General features: G+C 40.2%; 1 protein-coding gene across 2 annotated transcripts; it reads right to left on the bottom strand.

Moving 5' to 3' along the window:
• Positions 1-696: 696 nt before the first annotated feature.
• plod1a (procollagen-lysine, 2-oxoglutarate 5-dioxygenase 1a) lies at positions 697-20,501 on the bottom strand. 2 transcript variants are annotated; one of them, XM_030055189.1, is made up of 19 exons: positions 20,257-20,501; positions 18,314-18,405; positions 18,011-18,144; positions 16,173-16,336; positions 15,553-15,665; positions 15,337-15,400; positions 12,121-12,218; positions 11,817-11,918; positions 11,333-11,464; positions 9,264-9,385; positions 9,015-9,119; positions 8,727-8,852; positions 8,171-8,312; positions 7,600-7,713; positions 7,373-7,438; positions 7,004-7,108; positions 6,444-6,590; positions 4,530-4,655; positions 697-2,167 (listed from the first exon to the last, which is right to left on the bottom strand). In XM_030055189.1, the coding sequence occupies exons 1-19, from the start codon at positions 20,345-20,347 to the stop codon at positions 2,012-2,014; spliced, it is 2,199 nt and encodes a 732-aa protein (XP_029911049.1). In that variant the 5' UTR covers positions 20,348-20,501; the 3' UTR covers positions 697-2,011. The 2 variants fall into 2 exon arrangements, with proteins under 2 accessions (XP_029911049.1, XP_029911050.1); XM_030055190.1 differs by lacking the exon at positions 4,530-4,655 and adding an exon at positions 4,918-5,043 and having other exon boundaries at positions 2,012-2,167; positions 20,257-20,347.
• Positions 20,502-20,773: the final 272 nt, after the last annotated feature.

The following is a 20,773-nucleotide window of genomic DNA, read 5'->3' as shown; positions in this document are numbered from 1 at the left end:
TGCTGGAGAATCTAATGTACCAGATTAATTACAAATCCACTGAAAATGATTAAATCTTATATTGTTTGCACAGAGCAGTTTCTTAAAGTTTGATTGCAACAGAGTGGGAGGACATGTGCCATAGAGAGTGTCTACAGACCAAACAGCAGTGCACCTTTGGATAGGGAAGAAAAAAATAAATCAGCTGCAAATTGCAAGTTTTTTTTAATTTTTTTTTTTAATATCAATATGCTTATCCTGAAGTGACTCTCTATCCTTACAGTGGACATATTTTTATTTTATTTAAGGTAGAAAAAAACCTATTGCTGCTTAGAATGAAATAGATGGCCTGCAATAAATGTTGGAAGCTCAAAGTAAATCTGACAGATGTGCTCCTAATAACTGTCTTTGAAAGTATATTTTTCCTTTCTATCCTCCCCAAAAACATTCCACTCTTTCATTAATTATTAAGGAGATATCCACAAGAGACTTGACCCTTTTACATAAATTTTGATCAGTTTTCACAGGCAGCACAGTATTCCTCCTGATGCTCCTTTGTAACTATGTTGCATGGCATGAAATGAACAAAAATCAGTCACTGTGCTATGTGCACACAGGTCAGGACACCACTGATACACAAAAATAGAATCTGAAATGTTTGATTCACCACTCTGAGACTAGTGTTTCTTTAAAATTAAGACACAGACATACAAATAATACTGTTCAGATACTGTAGTTGGATTCAGTGTTTTATTAACAACTGGTTAAAAGCACAGTAATGTTTGTAACAGCAGGATATTACAACAATTGAAGACTTCCGTGTGCTTTGATAAATTTAGAACTTTGATCTGAGAAGGAAAAGCTGAGCTCTGATTTCAACATGAAATCTTACCCAGGGGCTCTGATATTGCACATTCATACAAACAGATCTTTGGGATTTATTCAAATAAGACATACAAATATAAATAGGACAGCCTTAAAATTATTTAAGCTTTGGAGTTTTGGAGTGTCTGCATTCAAGAAACACTGAATTATAAAAACAACTTTGGCTGTAACATTAAAAAAAAATGTTCAGTTCAGTTAAGTCAAACTAAAATTCCAAAATATAAAAATTTGAAATTTGTCTTGAAAGAAGTCTAAGCTGAACTCCTGGAGTTTTCCTGAGAGAGGCGTCCAGCTCAAGGCACAACAGGCTAAAATGGATTTCAGCTACAACTAGACTTCCCCCTCCACAAGGTCTTCACTCCATGAACTGAAGGTCCATGGATCCAGGCTTTACCATATGTAGTCCAAGCCAAATCTATGCAAACGCTTCAGATTTATGTAATAACCTGCACCAAAATTAGTATATATGTACAGTTTGATGCCAAGAACATTCTTCATAATTGGAGCCGTTGTGAAAATGCAAGTTGTCACAGGTGGCAGCCAGTTGGTTTTCCTCCATTACAATCAAATTTATCTCCTGTAAGAGGTGAAACTCCCAGCTGCCGTCTTTCCTGTCTTTCCACTTTCCACCAAGAAGGGGGAAAGAAACACTCTTCCTGACTGATGTGGCGTCCCTGAGATTGTCTGCAAATACCGGATCATTTCCACTGTGAAATAACTCTTTGTGTATTAACAGACCATCTGTTCAAACTGCACTTAAGCGTGGGGTTCACCTCAAACCCACACCAAACCCAAAGCCTCATCTCTGATCCAGGTGGGACTTTTCTTCATGCTTGTTTGAGCTTGTCAATGTAATGATAACAGTGTCGGTGTGATGACACCACATGAATTCCATCCCTGTCATTTTGGGGACTAATTACATGTGAATATGCCGCTGACACTTCTTTAAAACTTGTTCTGCTTGAATAGGGATTATGACATTACAACAGAGGAATTCAATGGCGGAAAAAAATGGCTTCCACAGCCTGTCAGTGCCATTTTAGTGACGGCACTAATTCTGAAAAGTTTCAGGGCATCAAACGTGCACATGCAGACACTTTTACACAAATCTGAAGGATATGGCCTGTGGTGTGTGAGCTGTGGGAGTTCAGGGATCCACAAATGAAACTGCGATGTATCTGACGCCGGCGGTGGTGGGCAGACCTTCGTGGTAGTGGGTGAGGCGGCCGGGGTGCATGAGAGCCCAGCCTTTACGAGGAGCCTGAATGGAGCAGTTGTAGCGCAGGAACCTGCAGCCACCGCCCTGCAGCCACAATGCCACAAAACAAAACCACTTAATACAAACTTAGGCTTAGAATAATTATGAGCAATGAACCATTAGAGATGTTAGTTACAACCGTTTTTAAATTCATTGATATGCATCTGACATTTCAATACTTTAGACTATTAGTTTTAATAATAAAAATCCTTGTAATAGAGCACAACAGTCACATGGTACAGCTTAATCCCTAGTTCAACAAGTCTTTTCTCTCATAGGAATGAATTTATCATCAGAATATTTTAGGATTTGACCAAATCCAATCAGCTATGAAATGGATCAAGACCTTATGAAATCTGATTCACAGCAAAAATAAATAAATAAAATTCAGTTGAGCAGGTGCATTATTTCTGACCACCCGCAGGTCCACTTTAGGGGGTTATGGGGTCACCAAAGTCGCCAGGTTTCATCCTCTACCCATCATGAATAATGTCACAAAATTTAAACTATCCCAGTCTCCACTATCACTGCTACACATTTTGGTCCACTGGTGGCGCTAGAGGGAAGGTCATGGAGGCAAACTGACACTGTACTGTCATCTAGCCAACATGAATGTTGCAACCACGTTTCATTGCAGTGCTAAACTAGTTTTGGGGTGTGCAAGATCTAATATTTTGTCTGCTGGTGGTGCCAGAGGGCGGCAGTAGAGGCAATTGTCATAGATCACAAAAACTGATAGATTTCATCCTGCAGGCCACATAAAATGTTGTAACCACATTGTGTCACAGGGTCAGGTTTTAGGGTGCATTCAATCATTCTGGAGGTCTAATGTGACATGCGTCTGAAATACAGCTAACATAGTATTATTAAGTCGAAACATGCTCAGTTATCTTCTCAGTTATCTGCTCAGTCATTTATACTCATTTATACATTTTAATTGTGAATTATATTCACTGGAAGTTCCACCAGAGCCATGGAGCCTCGGAGCCTTTTGGTGCAGTTAACAGCGATGTCTCATTGATGAAATTTGTTTTTGGATTATGGCTAGAGTAGTGCTTAAATAGCAACTCAGGAATAAAATGCAATTTCTCAAACAACTGAAATTAGTCAGACTGCCACTGAAGCACATACCATCATTTCACATATTTGTAGCAAATGCTAAGTCATTCTTGCAGTTAAAATGTAACAATTCAAAATAAATTCCCTTTAATGAGCAGGCATTGTGAATCAGATTTTTACTTCCAGAAACTGACTATTGCGCTCTATCCAATACAATTTCTTTATACTGGTGTGTATTAAAACATATTTAGAAATGATACTGGTAAATGTTCAACATTTCTTTCTTATCCATTACTTTCACAGCAGTCCAGATAACATTAAAATTATAGCTGTTGTTTGTCCTTTTACCGAGGATGCAGGGAAATGACATGGATGCAATTTGAAAAATTCTATTAGCATTGAGTTTCTGTGGCATGCAAAGAAGATAGAACCAGAAACATAGAAATTACTCCAATGCAAAGATAAGATTAAATAAATAAGTAAATGAATGAATGAATGAATAAGAACATATTGAAGATGAACTGAAACACCAGAGATGTAAATGTGCATGCCAAGAATATGATGGCATTCCATTTTGAAATATGCTTTTATGATTTCAGTATCATGCTTTGTCAGATTACTAGGATATTAGATCAGATTAGATTTGTGTGGAGATTCTATTTTAAACTCCCTGTGTTGTTGGAGTTACGTCTTTGTCAACACCCCTCGTGCAGCATGTCAGACAAAATGAACCAAGTGGATCTTGGGAAAATGAAGAGCTTGAGCCTGGGCTTGAGGTAATGATCTTCTCACCCCAAGCCTGAGTTAAGCCATTTATGTGAGGAGTAATGGCATTTTTCAAGCCTGAATGATAATCAAATCCCAACAGCATTGGGCACTGACGTCAAGCTAGAGCATAACTGGATTCCTATAATGACGCGGCATTCCAGAGATTACGGAAAGTCACAATTTCTCACCGCCTAGTAAGGAAAACGATGGAATGGCTGTTCAAATTCCAAGTAAGAAACACTTTATCAACCTGAGGTTTCTGAGATGGAGTTAGCTGAGGTCAACATTGGTGACATAGACTATAAGCACTGCAGCATTGCTTTTAATGTGTTAATAATCCTTTGAATAAACTTAAGTTCCAATCTCAACCTTAAATCTGTCAAAAAACATATGTGGGGAACGGTCAAACATAGATTTGAAATGTAAAGCTTCACTGTTATTGGCTAAAATCCATGTGGTCCTCCTCGCTAATGTTGCCACATACCTTTTGACATAACATCAGCTGTTGCACTGACAACAGGATTTCAGACAGGAAGTTGTACTTACTACCTACCAGCTGGGAATTTCTGACTTCACTCACCTGGTAATCATGGCCCACTTCATTGAGCGCAATGTTTATAGTGAATGTGGAGGCGTCATGGTGGGGCCTTAAAGAGGGCTGCTCATCTGGCTTATATCTAACTACAAAGGCCAAGTCAAATTGAGCCTGCAAACAGACAGATAGAAATGGGTCATGCAAGCATTCGCATAGAAACTGCCAGTCTAGAAAAAGCGAGAGGAAGAAAGTGTTGTGTGTGTGTGTCCATAAATATGCCCTTGGAATTCCTGCTCAATAGGAGAAAAGCATTAGCTGTGCATCCTGGGTCAGCATTTGCTCTGAGAGCTGGAGAGGAAAAGCAGAGATGGAAGGATGATCACCTGCATCATGTTCCCTAGCATGTGCTACCTGCCAGGTTACCATCATTTACCTGGTAGTCAATGCCTTTGCTGTTGAGAGCTATGTTAATTGTGAATGTGGAGGCATCGTGGTGAGGGACAAGCAGGGGCTGCTCGTCAGGCTTGTACCTTACCACGAAGTTCAGGGGAGTGGCACACTGATGAGGAAAGACACGGGGGGTCAGCAGGACACGATGGAAGAGGCAGAACAACCAAGGAGAGGTAGAATGACTTCAAAGTAATAACCTGTCACATGTTCAAATTGCACCTCTCTATCACTCAGTTACATGTGTTCTGTACAAGCAGTGTCATGTAGCAGCTTCAAGGCATTGTATGTCAAAATGGATTAATTCCCCGTGCACTGAGCCTTGGCCTCTTTCACCTTTGGGAATAAAATCACACTGTTTAAATCATTGTGGACTCTTTCCTTAGCTTTTCAAAGGGTAAAGTAGCATTTAAAAACATTTCACAGGAATACAAAGAATGACAGTAGCATGCCTTGTTACCTTATCATGAATGGAGGTCAGGTTTATGTATGATCTCATTATCTTCAACTACAAGCATTCATTCTATAAAGGAAGTTGTCAGGTAATGAGGTAGTCAACTAAGCACATTTATTCCAAGGTAATTTCCCTGGGGGGACACATCTTGAACTGCAGTGAACTTCAATACCACAGATAGAAATGAAAAAATTACAGTACCACATGGTACTTCACTTAGACAGAGGGCTGTCAGTCATTTGCTGTCATTTTGGTGGTGCAAAATGACTGGTGGTACATTTGGTGGTACATTTTTCTAAGCATCTACAAATAAGGTAAATTAGATCCAGGTAATATTTAATCCATTGTCCTGGATTTAGAGGACAGTTTTCTCTTCATGCTGCAATTATTGAACCAAAGTAACCATAATCAATACCATAATCAATTTTTTTACCTGTTAGTATGAGACATGGAAATCCCAATGGGGTTCATTTTAAGTTTCATCTCATACTTAGGTCAAGAATGTGTGACAAATTTCCATGTCATGCCACTTGACATGGAAAATGAAGAAGAATCAGTGACAATTTTTCATTTTCACCACAGACTTTGTTAATTTCTCTGAATAACAATCTACTGTGTTTTGGCCCCCTAACAAACCATAATAGATATATGTGTGTGGTATTAATGTAATTTATACTTTAATATACCCCTTTGTCCATACAGCAGTTCAACACTACAATGTTAAAAGCTAAAGGAGGTTTTCACTGAAAAGGTCCTTAAGGTCACAAGACTTTGTGTTGAAAAACAACATGCTGGGTTTTGGCAGAGTTTCTTGGCTGAAAGAAAAATTCATGTCAAGTTAAATGACAGGGTAACAGTTGTGCAGCCTGTCGGTCCTCGGCAATGAATATTATAATAGCACTAGCAACTTGTACTTTAAACTTATCCCTGTATTACAGAGGGAATCCTATAGTTTGCAGCTATAACTATATATCCAGTGTATCTGTATTTTAAACCCCTTGGTTTCAATAAAAAACGCTAGGAATTCCCTGCTTGCCCACAGAAGTCATGGATCTTACCTTTGTGTAGTAACCAGGATACATTTTCTCTGTTATTGGTGCTACGTAATCCAATAAGAGTTTGTGCCACTCTTTCTCGTAGCCCACTTGGTTCATGTGGATATCAATGGTGGGGACGTTCTCATAGCCACCTTGGATTCTGGTGTCCTGGGAAACATTTCAGAGGTATTTCATATCATATCATCAACATATTTACCTTATTTACTGGCAACATTATTTACAGGATCTTCATTAATATAGAAAAACTTAAAAAAAAAAAAAAAAAAAAAATCAAGGTTTGATTTGTATTTAAACATCCTATAACAGAAATCAGAACGGGCTGAATTCCTTAGAGGTTGGCATAAAAAGGATTTATGATTGAGGTAATGCTGTGAGATCATGCTTTAAGCAAAGCTCTCTTATAGGCTTAATTTTGGTGATTTCAACCCCTGTGAGGACATTTAAGTTAGGTATCACACATATCTTAAAGTCTCAAAATCTTTTTTTTTTTTTCACTTAAATGTATCTTTACCAAATCTGTAACATGGCTACAGTGTTACTGAAAGAAAAGGAAACCGTACCTTATTTCCACCACCCGACCACTGTCCAAAGTGTTCCATTTCTTCCACCAGGTGGTTACAAGCGATGTCAGAGAAGATCGGGAACCAGTACACATCAGGACAAGGCTGGCAGACAGAGAACACACACCAGCATTTTAACTACTGAGTGGCATTACGTCTTGCAAAAACAGCATATCAATCAATCAAACACATTGAATGCTATTATATCCTTTAAACATATAGGTCTACATGTTTGTACACTTGAGTTGCATTTCTGTTTTATAATTTCTGTCTGAATCCCTGTGATGGCACGACGACTTCTCCGGAGTGTTTCCCTGCTGTCCACCCAGTACATGCTCATATGACAAATGAGTATATGGATGGACTCACAGTTTCAATTAGCTTGTCTTTCATTATGCGGGTGTAGTTCTCATGGATGTAGCGTTCCTCCCAGTCCTGAAGAGAATAAACACCACACATTGTTAGACAGAGCATGTCTAACAAGTATACATGAGTTTTTTACTGTGATTACCACTATTAGTATCAACACTGCTACTGTGCTTATTAAAACTAAGCGACAAAGTGTGTTACAGGATAAAATGAATGTTGACTCTCACCAGTGTGTTTTCAAAGATCTGCCACAGGTCGTTGTGGAGGTGTTGGGTCTCGTAGTTTTCTGTTGACAGGATGCGACCAAAGGTGTGCATGTTGGTCGCATACATGAAGACGCCCTGAGAGAAGTTTCACCACAGATGAAATATCAAAGGGTTACGGTACCCTTGCTTGCTTTTATAATGCTGAGAGAGGGTGATTCTGGTTATTTTTAGAAGTTTACAGTGTAGTTTGTGACCATTAGTGGCGCTATAGTACACACTAAGAAAACTGGGTCCATGTTTTGGTTTCAAATGTAAACGATGCAACTTTCAAATTATTCCAAAATCAAACAAATATCGATTGATGTAGGAAATGAACTCAACATTAGGCGTCAAGAACGTAAAATACATTTTGATGAGAAAACAGGGCCTTAGATAAAGGATCTTACCTTTGTGTAGTAACCTTGTGAACTGAGTGTATTCACAAGGAAAACTATACTACCTGCCTCTAAATGGACCCTGCACATCAAATGAGATGTTTCAAAGAAGTCCTTGACACAAAACAGTAGTTTTTTCTTTTCCCTCAGTAACTGACCTTGCTGCGAACTTTGTCACAAAAAGCCATGTCAGGGTCCAAGACGTCTGAGGTGAACAGGTCGTGCTCTGAGAGCTCTGATCGCAGGAGGCTGCCCTTCACTAAGAACACGCTGGACACATAGGGGACATTCCACACGCCCCTGCAAACCAGCCCAAGACAGACACTTCACCACCCGATACCAACACAAGCTTCAGAATGACAATGCAGCCACTACTGAAATCCAAGAACCAGATGTAATATATCTGAAAATCAAATCAACTTGATCTACTGGACATTTCCCACCAACAGCAAGCTTAGATCTTTCTACTGGAGAAAAACTGTCTGCAGACCAATTATTTAGCCAGATGCTGAGATTTCTGGCTTTTAAACTTCAGTTCATGGCCTATATTCTCCTTTGAACAATCTCTGGACCACGTTAGTATGAGGTAATCTCAGTCAGTAATCCAGACATTAAATATTTTATTGGAGAGTCAGTAGAGGTAGCCAGTCCACACCACACAACATTATCCAAAGGACAGTACAGTCTTTAGAGAACGATGTTTTGGCAACTTACAGCCTGCGCCCTTGAACTATATCCACGTAGTCCTCAGACCTGGCGTAGTAGCCTTCTGCACTGAGCGCTCCCCAGAAGTTGCTCCACAGTCGGCCAACCCGAGTTATCATCGGTGCAACAATAGGCCTGAAGGGGAATCAGAAAAGTATTGTTATTACTTGTCTACATCTGGGCAAACGCTGCTTTGTAACACATTAACTCATGCAAAAATCAAATATAAGTGGTTTGCTGCAACAACCCCAAAGCAATGAACTGACATGTGATTATTAACAATATTATTATACTTACAGATTTTGTTCAACGACAATTTTGAGTGTGTCCTCATTCTTTAGCACCACTTCAATGTCCAAGTTGAAGAAATATTCACAGTCCTTGTCCTGACGACACATATCACTGACAGGAAGAAGAAAAAGAAATACTGAAGTGAGTGCTACCATCCCATATATCAATACCACTGGCACTGCAATTAGCAGCCGGCCAGCTGGATGGCAGTACGCCAGTGCTCTGAACATGAAGCTAAACTCCAGGTCAACTCACAAGCCAACGTTGCGTGAGGTGGCGCTGTCCATTTCCTCCTCAGGTCCAATGAACTTGACATCCTGATAAAGATTTCCATAATCGTGCAGGAAGGAGCTGACCTGCTGCTCATGATGAGGCTCCTGGGGAAAGACATGCAGCGGTAGTTGTAATATTAATAATGATTGTTTGTGTTGCACCTTTCAAAACAGAGTTACAGTCACAACAAGTGTGCTAGCGCTTTTAACTTGTTTGAGGGAATCTATTTTTGAGTAACATAGAGCAACATTATACATGTGTTCTCATGCCCAATCTCATCACTGTCTAGCATCTCACTGGAGTTAATCCTGTGGTATATCCTCACAGATGCATCCACAAACACTGCCGGCACTAGGCAGTACACAGAGCCCAGCCCTTAATAGGGCAGGGCTCTGAGCCCGGAAGATAAACCACAAATCTGTCAAACAAAGAATTAATAAAATGGCTTTAAGCAAGAATAACACAGGTGGTATACCATGAGTAAAAAGGATAGAAACCAAGAAGATAAAAGCCTGCCTATAAAAGTGCATTTTAAGAGGTTATTAAACAGTTGCTGCTATAAGCTCCTCAGGCAGGCCAGTAAAAAAGACGCCCTTTGTTTGGCTGGGTGGTTTAGGTTTTCCTGGGACTGCGTGGAAAAAAGTGTCCAGAAATATCACAACAATAAGTTTTGTCACAGGTATGATCGCTCCAAAACATACTTCTATGTATACTTCAAAAAGAACACTGTGTCTTCATCCTGTGCCATCATGTATTTTCGAGTGACCTCATTTTACGGGGCTTACAATATGAAGTGAAATAGCACAAACGATGGTGCCCATATCTTGTTATTGTAATCGTATCTATCATTAAGCTTGCTGCCACATTTTGTTGTGTGAAACAATGCGTGTTTTCACAGGCTCCTGGGGTCCTGCCAGCAGCTGTCACATTCCTGGTCATTTGCAACTGGAAACAGCGGCAAGTGAGCACATGTGGATAGAAAACAGTGAGGAACCAATCTGGGGATTTAAGACTGACTGCCATTCACATATTACCATGCCATTTGACCCACAGTAGATCTCCAAGTGGCAGTAAATGGTAGCCAATTCACTGTAGGGACACCATTTTTCAAAAACTTGACATCGCTGTACAAAATGACCTATAGTGACCGATAGGATAATCACAACCCCGTGAAACTTTACAATCACAAAATAGAGACCCAGGGCATTCAGAGGATGTCTAGTTTTTCTAGATATATTGACAATAAGGGGAAGTTTCTGGGCAATTTTCAGAACAGAACACGCTTGCTGAAATATGTAATTCTTATTGTAATCTCCAAATGTCAAGTTTTTGACACCAAATTGTAGCATGAATTTGTTTTATGATGTTCCTCGAGGTTTTGGTGTCCTAATGTTGTATTTTGGAGAGAGTTTTGACCATTTTTATCACTTCTCTGTCACTGTTTCTGGTCAAACATTTTGCACCAAATCTGTGTAACAAATGCTATCAACTCAAAAACTGCTGCAAAATCTTTTGACACATAAGTGAGCACAGGAAAAGCTATCATACTCATCATATCATCATACTCCCATCATAATGTTCTGACCCTTATACACTGTAAATAAATAAAAAAAAATAACCACAAAAAAAAAAAAATTCTTATTACATCTTTATGGCCAGAATGATTTAAAAAACCCAGCACCCCCCAAAAATAGGTCTGTAGATGAGCAGATTGGTAAGGGGTTAAAATGTCTTGTGTTTAGCCCTGACAGTCAGATCAATTAACTTTAATCGCCAGCTATTTCCTGGCTGTAAAAGCTAATTAATTAGCAAGAAGGCTATTTTACCAAACCAACCATGTTAATGTTGGTATGGTACTACTAGCCCCTAGCTTCTACAATACATGTAAACTAGTATGCAGAGGTGTGTTTACAACTGATAAGAACTGATTAGTTTGACAGCAAGCAGACATTATCTAAACATATTTTATCAGCTGTATTGAAGGGGAAATGATCAGTTCCTAGTCCAAAACTGCACAGACATAAACCATGTACTACATTATGTCTCATCACCTGGTTGTAAATGAAGAGTTTGAGCCTGTTCTTGGGGTAACGGAGTTTCAGTAGGCGCTCGAAGAACACCGTGACAAAGGGGGTGGGCTGCTGGATGAAGATGCCAATCACCACCAGTGGATACTCACTCTCCTGCAGGGCAACAAAAAAGGAATAAAGACGCTATTGCTATTTGGCAAATACTAAGCAGTAACACACCAAACAAGTTTATGTCCTATTTTTACATTGTCACGTATACAATCCAGGGCTGGGCAATTAATCAAAAATAAATCGAAACCGACATTAAGAACCCTGTCCAGCTGGTGACACTGAAGCAACATGGAGGAGAAGTTAAACTCAGACTCAACTCAAGATACTGTATGCGTGTGATTTACTGTTAAGTTCAAATCCAGGTTTATTTAGAGTCCCTATTGCTTTATTGACCAGTCACATATGGAAATTTGTCATTAATGTCTTCAATATTGCAGATTCATTGTGCACAGACCTTGAGACCTGTGAGGGGCCGTAGATCCTCATGACACACCGTGCAGCCTGTCTCAAATGTCCACACTTTGGGGATGTAGTTACCCAGGTAGTTGATCTGGAGCTGGAAAACAGTATTTTTTTTTTTTTTTTTTTTTAATTTCTAGTAGTTTACAACATTTTAATCACACTTTATATCACGATTTAATGCAGTGCATTCAGTTTATATAGATATGTGGCTGAATTTCAGTTTTATTTGAATGTTCAATTATTTGAATGGTATCTTCTTGGCATTTGATTGGCCAATATGATGGGTCAACATGCACCTTGGTTGGTCCATTCCCATGAATGATGACAGGTAGGGTATCATACAAGACATTTCTGGCTCGCACCCGCCCATCCTCGAACTTCAGCACCACCTCATCTGGAAACACACAGACACACACAGATTATAGGAGCCTTATTTAAATGCCATATGTTTCATCTAATGCTAGTAGTCAGACCCTCATGCCAGATGGCATAATGTGGTCATTGTTGCATTAAGTCCACAGTAACAGACAGAAAACCTGTTTGAGTGTGGACCACTGACAAATTACGTCATTTTGTACAGACTGAACCCTTGAGCATAAGTTTGCTTTCACCATGCTTTCTATTAGCACTGCACGCACGCGGACCCAGCACGGACATGCATCCAGCTGAGAGGCCAGACGTCTAGTAACTGCTCTTAACAAATAGCTACAGGGTGGAAAGGTCAACAGACTGTCAGCACTTGTAGAGACCACAGAGAGCCTCCTCTGATGCAGCTGATGCAGCTTTAGAGCCATCTGAAAATCAGATCAGCAGATCTCAGTCCTCCTCCATGAGAACTGTGCTGTTGTTTGAGAGGAGTGAGCACGTAATCAAATCCAACAGTAGGAAATGACACCAAAATGTGAGGATTTATGATTGTAAGAAGACAGATGACGGTCCTCATGTTTGGAAAGTCTTGCATTACAAAATAAAGTGAGGTCAATCCACAGTCTGGGTTGATGCTTCTTCACATGTTCGAGTAAGGCTGATACACTGCATTAAAAGGTACAGACAATACCATCATTCTTAGCTAAAGTTAATCAGTGTCTCACTGCATTCATTTAACAGTGGTGCACCACCATATAAAGGACATTACCATCATTACAAAAGAAAATGTAACACTACAATTTGGTCTTATTATGATCTAAAGCTCCCAATGTTTTGGCAAAAATTGTTATATGATATGATTAAAACACGTTTTTAGCACTAAAACATCAACAGAATTTAGACCTAAACAGCAAAAGATATTGGATAAAACTATTTCACCAACCATCCAAAGCACCACAGCTGCATAAAATTACAGCGGAAACCCTGGTTACAGTGACTGGAATCAGATTTGTTCTGACCAACCCCCTGCCCCCAAAACCGCTTGTGTTGTCAAACAGCAGGCAAGTGAAGCTCATTCCAACAAACAATCTTAAATGCTTTCTTTTGTATGTGGTGTAGTGAGGATGGAAGATGGGTCCAATCATTGTTGGTGATTACAGCTTCCTCAAACTGCTCACTTGCTACCCTTGTTGCTCCAAAGTTTTGATTGTGTGGAGAAGATTTCCCAGCAGGGTCCATACCTGACACCAGAATTTCATTTGGCCTAACAGTGTAAATCAGCCACATCTCGACAGACCTTCACAGCAGCTATCTTGACATGAAACAGAAGGTATATACAGCTTTTCCCAGTCATATTAATTCAGGTTTGGTTTGGATCCCATTTAAAAGGGCAGGGATTACTTTGTCTCTTTGGTAATTGCAAATCTGAGCAGACAAAAATGACCTGTGTGGACCCCAAGGCTCCATTTTGGGCCCTCTTCTGTTTAACATCTATACACTCAGATTATGGAAAACAACTAAATATGTTACCATAATTATGCAGACGACACACTAATTTACATAACCGTATCATCACAGGACTATAATCCCATACAAGCACTGAGTAAGTGCATTGAACCAATCAACGACTGGATGTATCAGGATTTTCTTAAATTAAAGATAAACCTGAAAATAATTGTCAGCACTCTATTCCCTCAGCCTAACCCTTTTAAAAAATGTTTTAATCGTAGTTAAGTGTCTTTTTATTGCCTTATAATGTTGCTTTTATGTTTTTTTTGTAAAGCACACTGACTTGCATTGTTATTGAAATGTGCTATACAAATAAACTTGCTGTGCCTAAGGCTCTGATCCATTAGGTGAGGCAGCATGAACACTAGCGGGGCTCTGGTTCTGCTGGACCTGAACGGAACACAACCTTAATCAATATCATAGTAACACCTTTGCTTACCTGCTGCTCATGTCAAAATGGCTGTGTGAAAAGGATCTATTAGTGTGGTAGAGATGCTCTTTTCTGTTGTTTCCCCACTTTTTGATAAATATGTCTACATTTTGACAGAAAATACTGCCCAGTGCAGCTTTAAATACCTGTAGTCAAAGTTGTGTGTGCCATTTTTTTTTGAGAAAGTCTACCTACAGAGATTTTTCATGACTCAACAGGACATCCTACAGCTGTGGGATCTCCTATGGGACACATGAATACAGCTGTTCCCCTGTGTCCCACAGAAACACAGCTGTGTTTGATTTTCATCTGTAGTGTCCTCAGCATTTGGGAAAAGGCATAGAAAAGCTCCCCTCCTCCCCTCCTTGCCCTCGCTGAGCTACGTGAGCTCCGGCACATCCCCTCTCACAGCTAGCTCACAAATTCCTCCCACAGCCAGAGGAAAGAAATGCTACAGCGGACAGACAGAAATGGCTCAGAGCTTGGCTCCTGTTCAAACGTGCAGACTCATCAAAATGACTGTCAAATTTAATACTCCACATCACAAAAAACGTTTAGATTTGCCTCTACTGGTTAAGACTTTACCAGACATTCACCGTGATACGTTTCCAGCAGATTCCAAGTCCATTAGAAACTGAGACAAACTGTTCTTAAAATATAGTCATTAGACAAACTTTAGAAATTACATTCTCTCTCCAAATTACATTCAATTTAATGAGTCATTAACTATACCCACAAGTTATTTCAACCCCTGAATTTTTTGCACGATTCCTTCGTCTGATTATAAACATGCATTTAAATGTGTTCATTAATGTGCTTATTCCTTTTAACACCTCATGAGCACTACTGCATCTGAAGTGCTTCTCTTGAAGAAAACCATCAGCAGCCCAATAAAGGAAGTGAAAGCAGGGGGTGGTCTCTCTTCCTTCTGCTTTATTCTCAAAACGCCTGTAGCCAGCATGGAAGCAATAAACTGAAGCACCTCAGATTTTTCCAGACGTAAGAGGTGGAGAAGAAGCTGATGTCAGCAAGAATCAACAACCAATGGCCTTTGGTGTTGCAAAATGCATGATGAATGGCTCAGGAAACTTTGCCTCTGAGTGATCAAATTTTATATCACTGAATGTCATGTGTATGGTTTAGTTGCTGAACTCTTTTATTCATGCAGTGCATTTAAATCAGGAGGGATACAAAAACAAGCACTCACCAAGAGCTCCATGAAGATTCTGGAACAATCTGCATTTGCTGTCTATTGTCATATTTACGGCTTTCTGAGGGGAGAAAATACATTGTTTCACCATAAAAGCCATAGTCGTATCTAAAAATACTTAATCAAGCCTAAAGGTTTCCAAAATATGAAAATGTGTGCATAAATCTGTGACAGAGCAGCATAAACTGTGCTTTGCAATGATAATCTCCCTACTCTTTTTTCTGGGTTGATATACAGCTTGGTGAAGAAGAGCTGATCACTCTCATGGTTTTCTCCATCCCAGCCAGTAACCATCTCTTTGATATTGGGAAGGTAGCCAATGAAACCTGAGGACAGAAATCAACACAGAGAAAAGGCAGTACAGTGAAAATGCAGGATGCTAACACAGCAAGCCAACAAATTTCCATATTCATGCATGGCTGTCTGCACGGCTGTCTGTACGGCTGCGTGTCGCGCCCTGTTCACATTCAAACAGTGAGTGCATTGAGTAAAGCTTGAATCCTCGGCCTCATAATGCAGCGACTGCTGGCACTGCCAGGTGAAGTCAGGCCCAGCTGCTGCCTGCCTAGACTAAAGGACTGTTATTTCACTGTTATAAAAAGACACTGTAAAATTCCTTCCAACAGAAATGTAGTATATAATTAAAAGAGGCAAAGCTATGATACTAGTGGCATTCATGTTTCAGATGTTAGCTGATAACTAAGAGACAAACAACACAACACTCATTTGTTTTGCGATGTATGACAGAAGGAACTGAGTTAGAACATATATATCTGAATAAGCACAACAAGGGACAATCCCCAACTGTTGAATGACAGGAATGACACACTTACCCCCCGAGCCCAGGAACCTGTTGCCCTCCCTGACATGGGGGTATTTGTCCTCCAGGTGCCTGTCGGGCCAAATCAGGGTCTCGGAGGAGAATACCACCTTGTGTCTGGCCTGCTGGAACTTCTTCAGCAGCTCTTTGGGCCCCGAGGCAAAAACCACATCATAGCTGCGCATAACAGGGAGAGAAAATAGAAAACTTTACTGAGCCATGTTGCTCGGCAGTGTGAAGCCAGTTGCACATTTAACAGAAATGAAGGGTTTTCCATTATGGGATCCCTAAATTCTTTATGTGAAGAGCGAAGTTGCCTGTGGTGGTGTTTACTTGACTAAAAGGAACAGTGTTTTTATATTTAAACCCGGATGGTTAAAAGTCTTAAAATCTAAACAGATCTGAATTTTGGAAATGGGTCATAGCAGATGTTTCAAAGGATTTCACATGACAAATGGGTAAAATCAAGATAATCCATCTATGAATCCATGTGATTTAACGCACATTCTGAATGTAAGTTGAATCAAAATTGAACTTTGTGTTGGGAGTGTTGTGTTGTACAGTTAGCTGGACATTATGGTGGTGAAATACCCTCATTAGTTGCTCTGTGCTCCCCTGGATTGATACTGTATTTTTATCTCTCCATTCACTGCCATAGCATGGAAAAACAGGTCCTAATCTATCTTTCAGCACATTAACAAATGCAAACAAAGTAAATTACACCAGTATAAAGAAAAAGTCCAGAGTCCCATTTATTGAAGAAATGAATCAAATTAAATCTTTTCTTGTCATTTTCCTATTTGAATTGGAAAGTAGATCCGGCAGGTAGCATCTACAGGAAACACCTGCATAGTCACCTTGTGCCAGGAGGAAACCTGATATTACTGGTTCAATAGCAGTAATAACACAAAGGGAAAAAAGGGAAAAAGTCACTATGGAGGAAACTGGAAATATAGAAATCCAATAATGTGGATTAGAAGCTCAATGGAGCACAGAGCAACTACTGAGGATGCTTCACCACCATGTGGACTCACATAACGTCCAGGTGGCTGTGTCACCCAACACTCTACCACAATTCAGTTTTGCTTTAAAACACCAAATAGGAAAACAACAATAACACAAACTCTGGAGTAGGAAGACAACAACTTGGAGTTGTTAAAGCAAAAGCTCAGTAAGACAATCGGTTTGATGTTGCTAAATTAGACTGCAAACAACAAAATAGAGGTGTCAGCTGGAACCAGGTAATACCAAGGGAGAACCTTCTCTGGTTCCCAAGAACCCTTAACACCACTAAAGGTGCCTCATACAGTTCTTTGAGGAACCAGCACTTGCTACTTAAAAGAGATAGAGAAGATAAAAGGTGCTAAGAAGTTGCAGGTTGCAGTTAAAGGAAAGAGATCTTCATAATGATGTTATACGAGAACCACCTCTGATTCCACAACATAGAACCTATCAGACCACAGCTCACAATCCCCAAGGGTGCTTCAAGTACCCATCAAAAAAGTCTAACCCATCTAAAAAGGGTTCTGTATGAATTTAAACCCCCCAAAAGTTCTCTAAAAACCTTTTTCAAAAAGGAGCCAGTTTTTTTGCGGAACCATCCATTAAATAAAGTGGTTCTTTGGTAGCTGGTGGCTCTTCATGGAACCACACAGTCTTTTAAAGAACCATTTTAGAACCATCATTGTTCTTTGTGTGTTACCAGAATAACTCCTCTTAGCTGTTCAATACCATAGTGTTTTTTTTTTTTTTTTATAACAACAAAATAGCACATAGCTAGAAACAGAAGTTTGGGATCCTCTTAAATGGAAATCAAAGTTTTACACCATGTCTGTGACAGAGGCACTCTACCTGTCGATAAAGAGGATGATCTTCTCTTTGTCCTTCATCTTTTCCAGAGCTGCTTTGAGGAGTTTGACTTTCTGGCCTCCTCCTGGAGCTGACATGTAGTCGCCTCCTTTCCATTTCTGCCCTCGGCCAAGCACCTTCACATCAACAGCACACACACACACACACACTCTTATTTAAGATGATCACTGGTAATGACAGGTATGTGCGTTGTGTCTCGCACCAGGCACAGACAGAGAGGCCGTCATGGCTTCAGGAAATAAACTCTGTCCGTGAATGACATCAGTCCTGTTGCTGTTTTCCTACCTTGACAGTGTAGTTGAAGTGCTTTGCCGATCTCAAGAAACGCCTGAAGCCGTCAGTCTCTTTGGTTGCAACTGTCACAACTAGAAGTTTGTCTGGAAGACACAACAGCTGGACTTCAGAGATCCCACAGTGTTTTTGTGCAGCACAGGGCTTATCTTTAACCCACATGCAGAAAGGTTGATTTCATCAGCTACATACCAGGTAGTGAGCACTGCAGTGCTGCAGTCACTTTGCAGGGAAACAACCCAATTTCAGTGAAATATATAATTTTGTAACAGCAGGATTTTTGTAGCCGTCATCGTGTCTGTACTTGCATGCAGCTGTGATGCTTTTGGTGATAATTCTAGTTTTGTCCCATATTTGTCATTGCCAAGTTATATTTCAAGTGATGTTCTGACGCTAAAAATGTTTTTCAATCATAATATAATCATTACTTCTGAAACACTAAGGCTACAGTTATTTTAGATAATACTATGTCTAAATTGTAAAGTTTATTTTCATTTCACATGTTTTTTCCTTGAAGTGGTGATAGTTTCCTGTGGTTGTGCACCACTGCTAAATGAATACAGAGGAAGCACAGGAATTCATGTCACACACTACTATGCACTTGCCAAGCACTGTGCTATGATCAAGTCGCTGCATGTTGTATCATTTACCTACAAAACTGGAAAACACTAAAGGGATAAGATGTAATGGGCAATAGCTGAATACACATTATGGATTGTTTTTTTTTTTTTTAGATATGGTTTCCAAATAGAATTTCTGAATTTCCCACTTGATGGCCATGAGGTAAATCATCAAATCAGTGTGTGAGCAGCACAGCTGTGTATTTATTACAGCAGTGGTACAGCAATGTATCACGTTTATAAATATTTCTTGTTCCCACAGTCTACACACAGCATGTTGTACCATGAGGGCAATGCATCTTCCACTCAGTGTGCCATACCAGGTTAGGCCACCTAAATTAGCCTTCTAATGTCCTAAACATGACAAACAGGTGGCTTGAAGTGACTGACTGCATTCCAACTGAGCAAAAAAAACAAAGTTAAATGTGAAGTTAAATGTTGTTTTGATTGAAGGGGGAGGGGGGGGGGGGGGGGGGGGGGGGGCATTTCAAGACACCAGTTTGCATCAGATGGGTGTGGAGAAATAACGTTCACCAATTTGTCACCGGCTGTGCTGCAGTAGACTTCGTTCAACAGTAACTTGGCTCTTTCCATTGCTTAATATGATAAGCTTTTTCCATTTAAGGCTAAATATGATGAAGTAAAGTGAAGCTAAAGAGCGACAGTGAAAAGCCCAGCGACTGCAGCCCACGTCCACGTCAGCGGCATGGAAGCCGTCAAGCCAGCCGTGCCGTTGTCTCGCATGGATACACAGCCACACCAAACGCCATTCATTAATCTTGCAGTTTAATTACACCTCGCTTGTCCATAAAAGGGGTACATGTTTTAACACGAATTGAATATTTTACGAGTCGCGGTATGTATGTATGATGCTGCCGGAAGCACTCATTTCCATAAAATCACAGCTTTTATAACTGGCTGGCCCACTCTAAGACAGCATGGAGGCTGGGAGTGAGCGGTGGGCGACACTTACAAAAGCTGCTATTTTACCGGAATTTCGTGCAGCTTGGTGGATAATGTATATGCCGAATTTCCGGCTATATGTTCCATATTTAGAAAAGGTGTTGAGTTAATGAGTATTTACATTCACCAATGAGCAATAAACCATATCGGAGTTAGGCGTGTTATCTACAGGGAGTTACGTGCTAGCTAGAGTGAACGGTCCTCCGTGTCAGGGAGAGGAAACTAACTCCTACCAGTCTGTGCTGAGTTTTAAGCGGTGCAAACTTCACTGTGTCACTTTATGAAACACCATTTTCACTATGAAAATATGCATGGCTACAGTATAAACACTTTCTGCCCGGTTAGCATGCCTACCTTGAGGGATTTGCTGCTCTTCACAGCTGGCCAGGAGGAAAAGTGCATTGAGGCAAATCCCAAAAAATAGCAGCGGGGAAGAGGCTCTCATTTTTACGTGGTTGTTTAAAAAAAATAATAATAATAAACCTTCACCGCTCTTAAATGTCTCCGTCTGATGTAGGGCACTTTTTAGAGCAAACCCCGTCCTAGACAGCTAACTTTGCACGACTTTTGTTGACTACCCAGTGCCATCTAATCTCTCTCTCTCTCTCTCTCTCTCTCTCTCTCTCTCTCTCTCTCTCTCTCTCTCCTCTCTCTCTCTCTCTCTCTCCCTCTCTCTCCTCTCTCTCTCTCTCTCTGGAAAAGTAAACTGAGTTGCACTGATTCAGTCTGTCCCAGGTCATCCAGCATTTTAATATTCAGTTGCTTTTGATTTTGTCTGTGTTCAGTTAACACAGCGCTCCCAAATACAAACAAACAAACAAAAAAATAAAAATATTGGTCATAATAATATACATGAGCCACACTGGCACGT

Source organism: Myripristis murdjan, chromosome 7, assembly GCF_902150065.1.
Source record: "Myripristis murdjan chromosome 7, fMyrMur1.1, whole genome shotgun sequence".
Classification (NCBI taxonomy): Eukaryota; Metazoa; Chordata; class Actinopteri; order Holocentriformes; family Holocentridae; genus Myripristis; species Myripristis murdjan.
This window is presented reverse-complemented; position numbering and strand designations above follow the sequence as displayed.

Excerpts from the sequence above, each read along its gene's own strand:
- plod1a (XM_030055189.1), bottom strand. The coding sequence starts at position 20,347 with ATGAGAGCCTCTTCCCCGCTGCTATTTTTTGGGATTTGCCTCAATGCA. Across the intron at positions 8,313-8,726 it reads ATAGTTCAAGGGCGCAGGCT|GGGCGTGTGGAATGTCCCCT; the intron begins GTAAGTTGCCAA and ends GCTGGTTTGCAG. Across the intron at positions 7,109-7,372 it reads AAGACAAGCTAATTGAAACT|CCTTGTCCTGATGTGTACTG; the intron begins GTGAGTCCATCC and ends TCTGTCTGCCAG.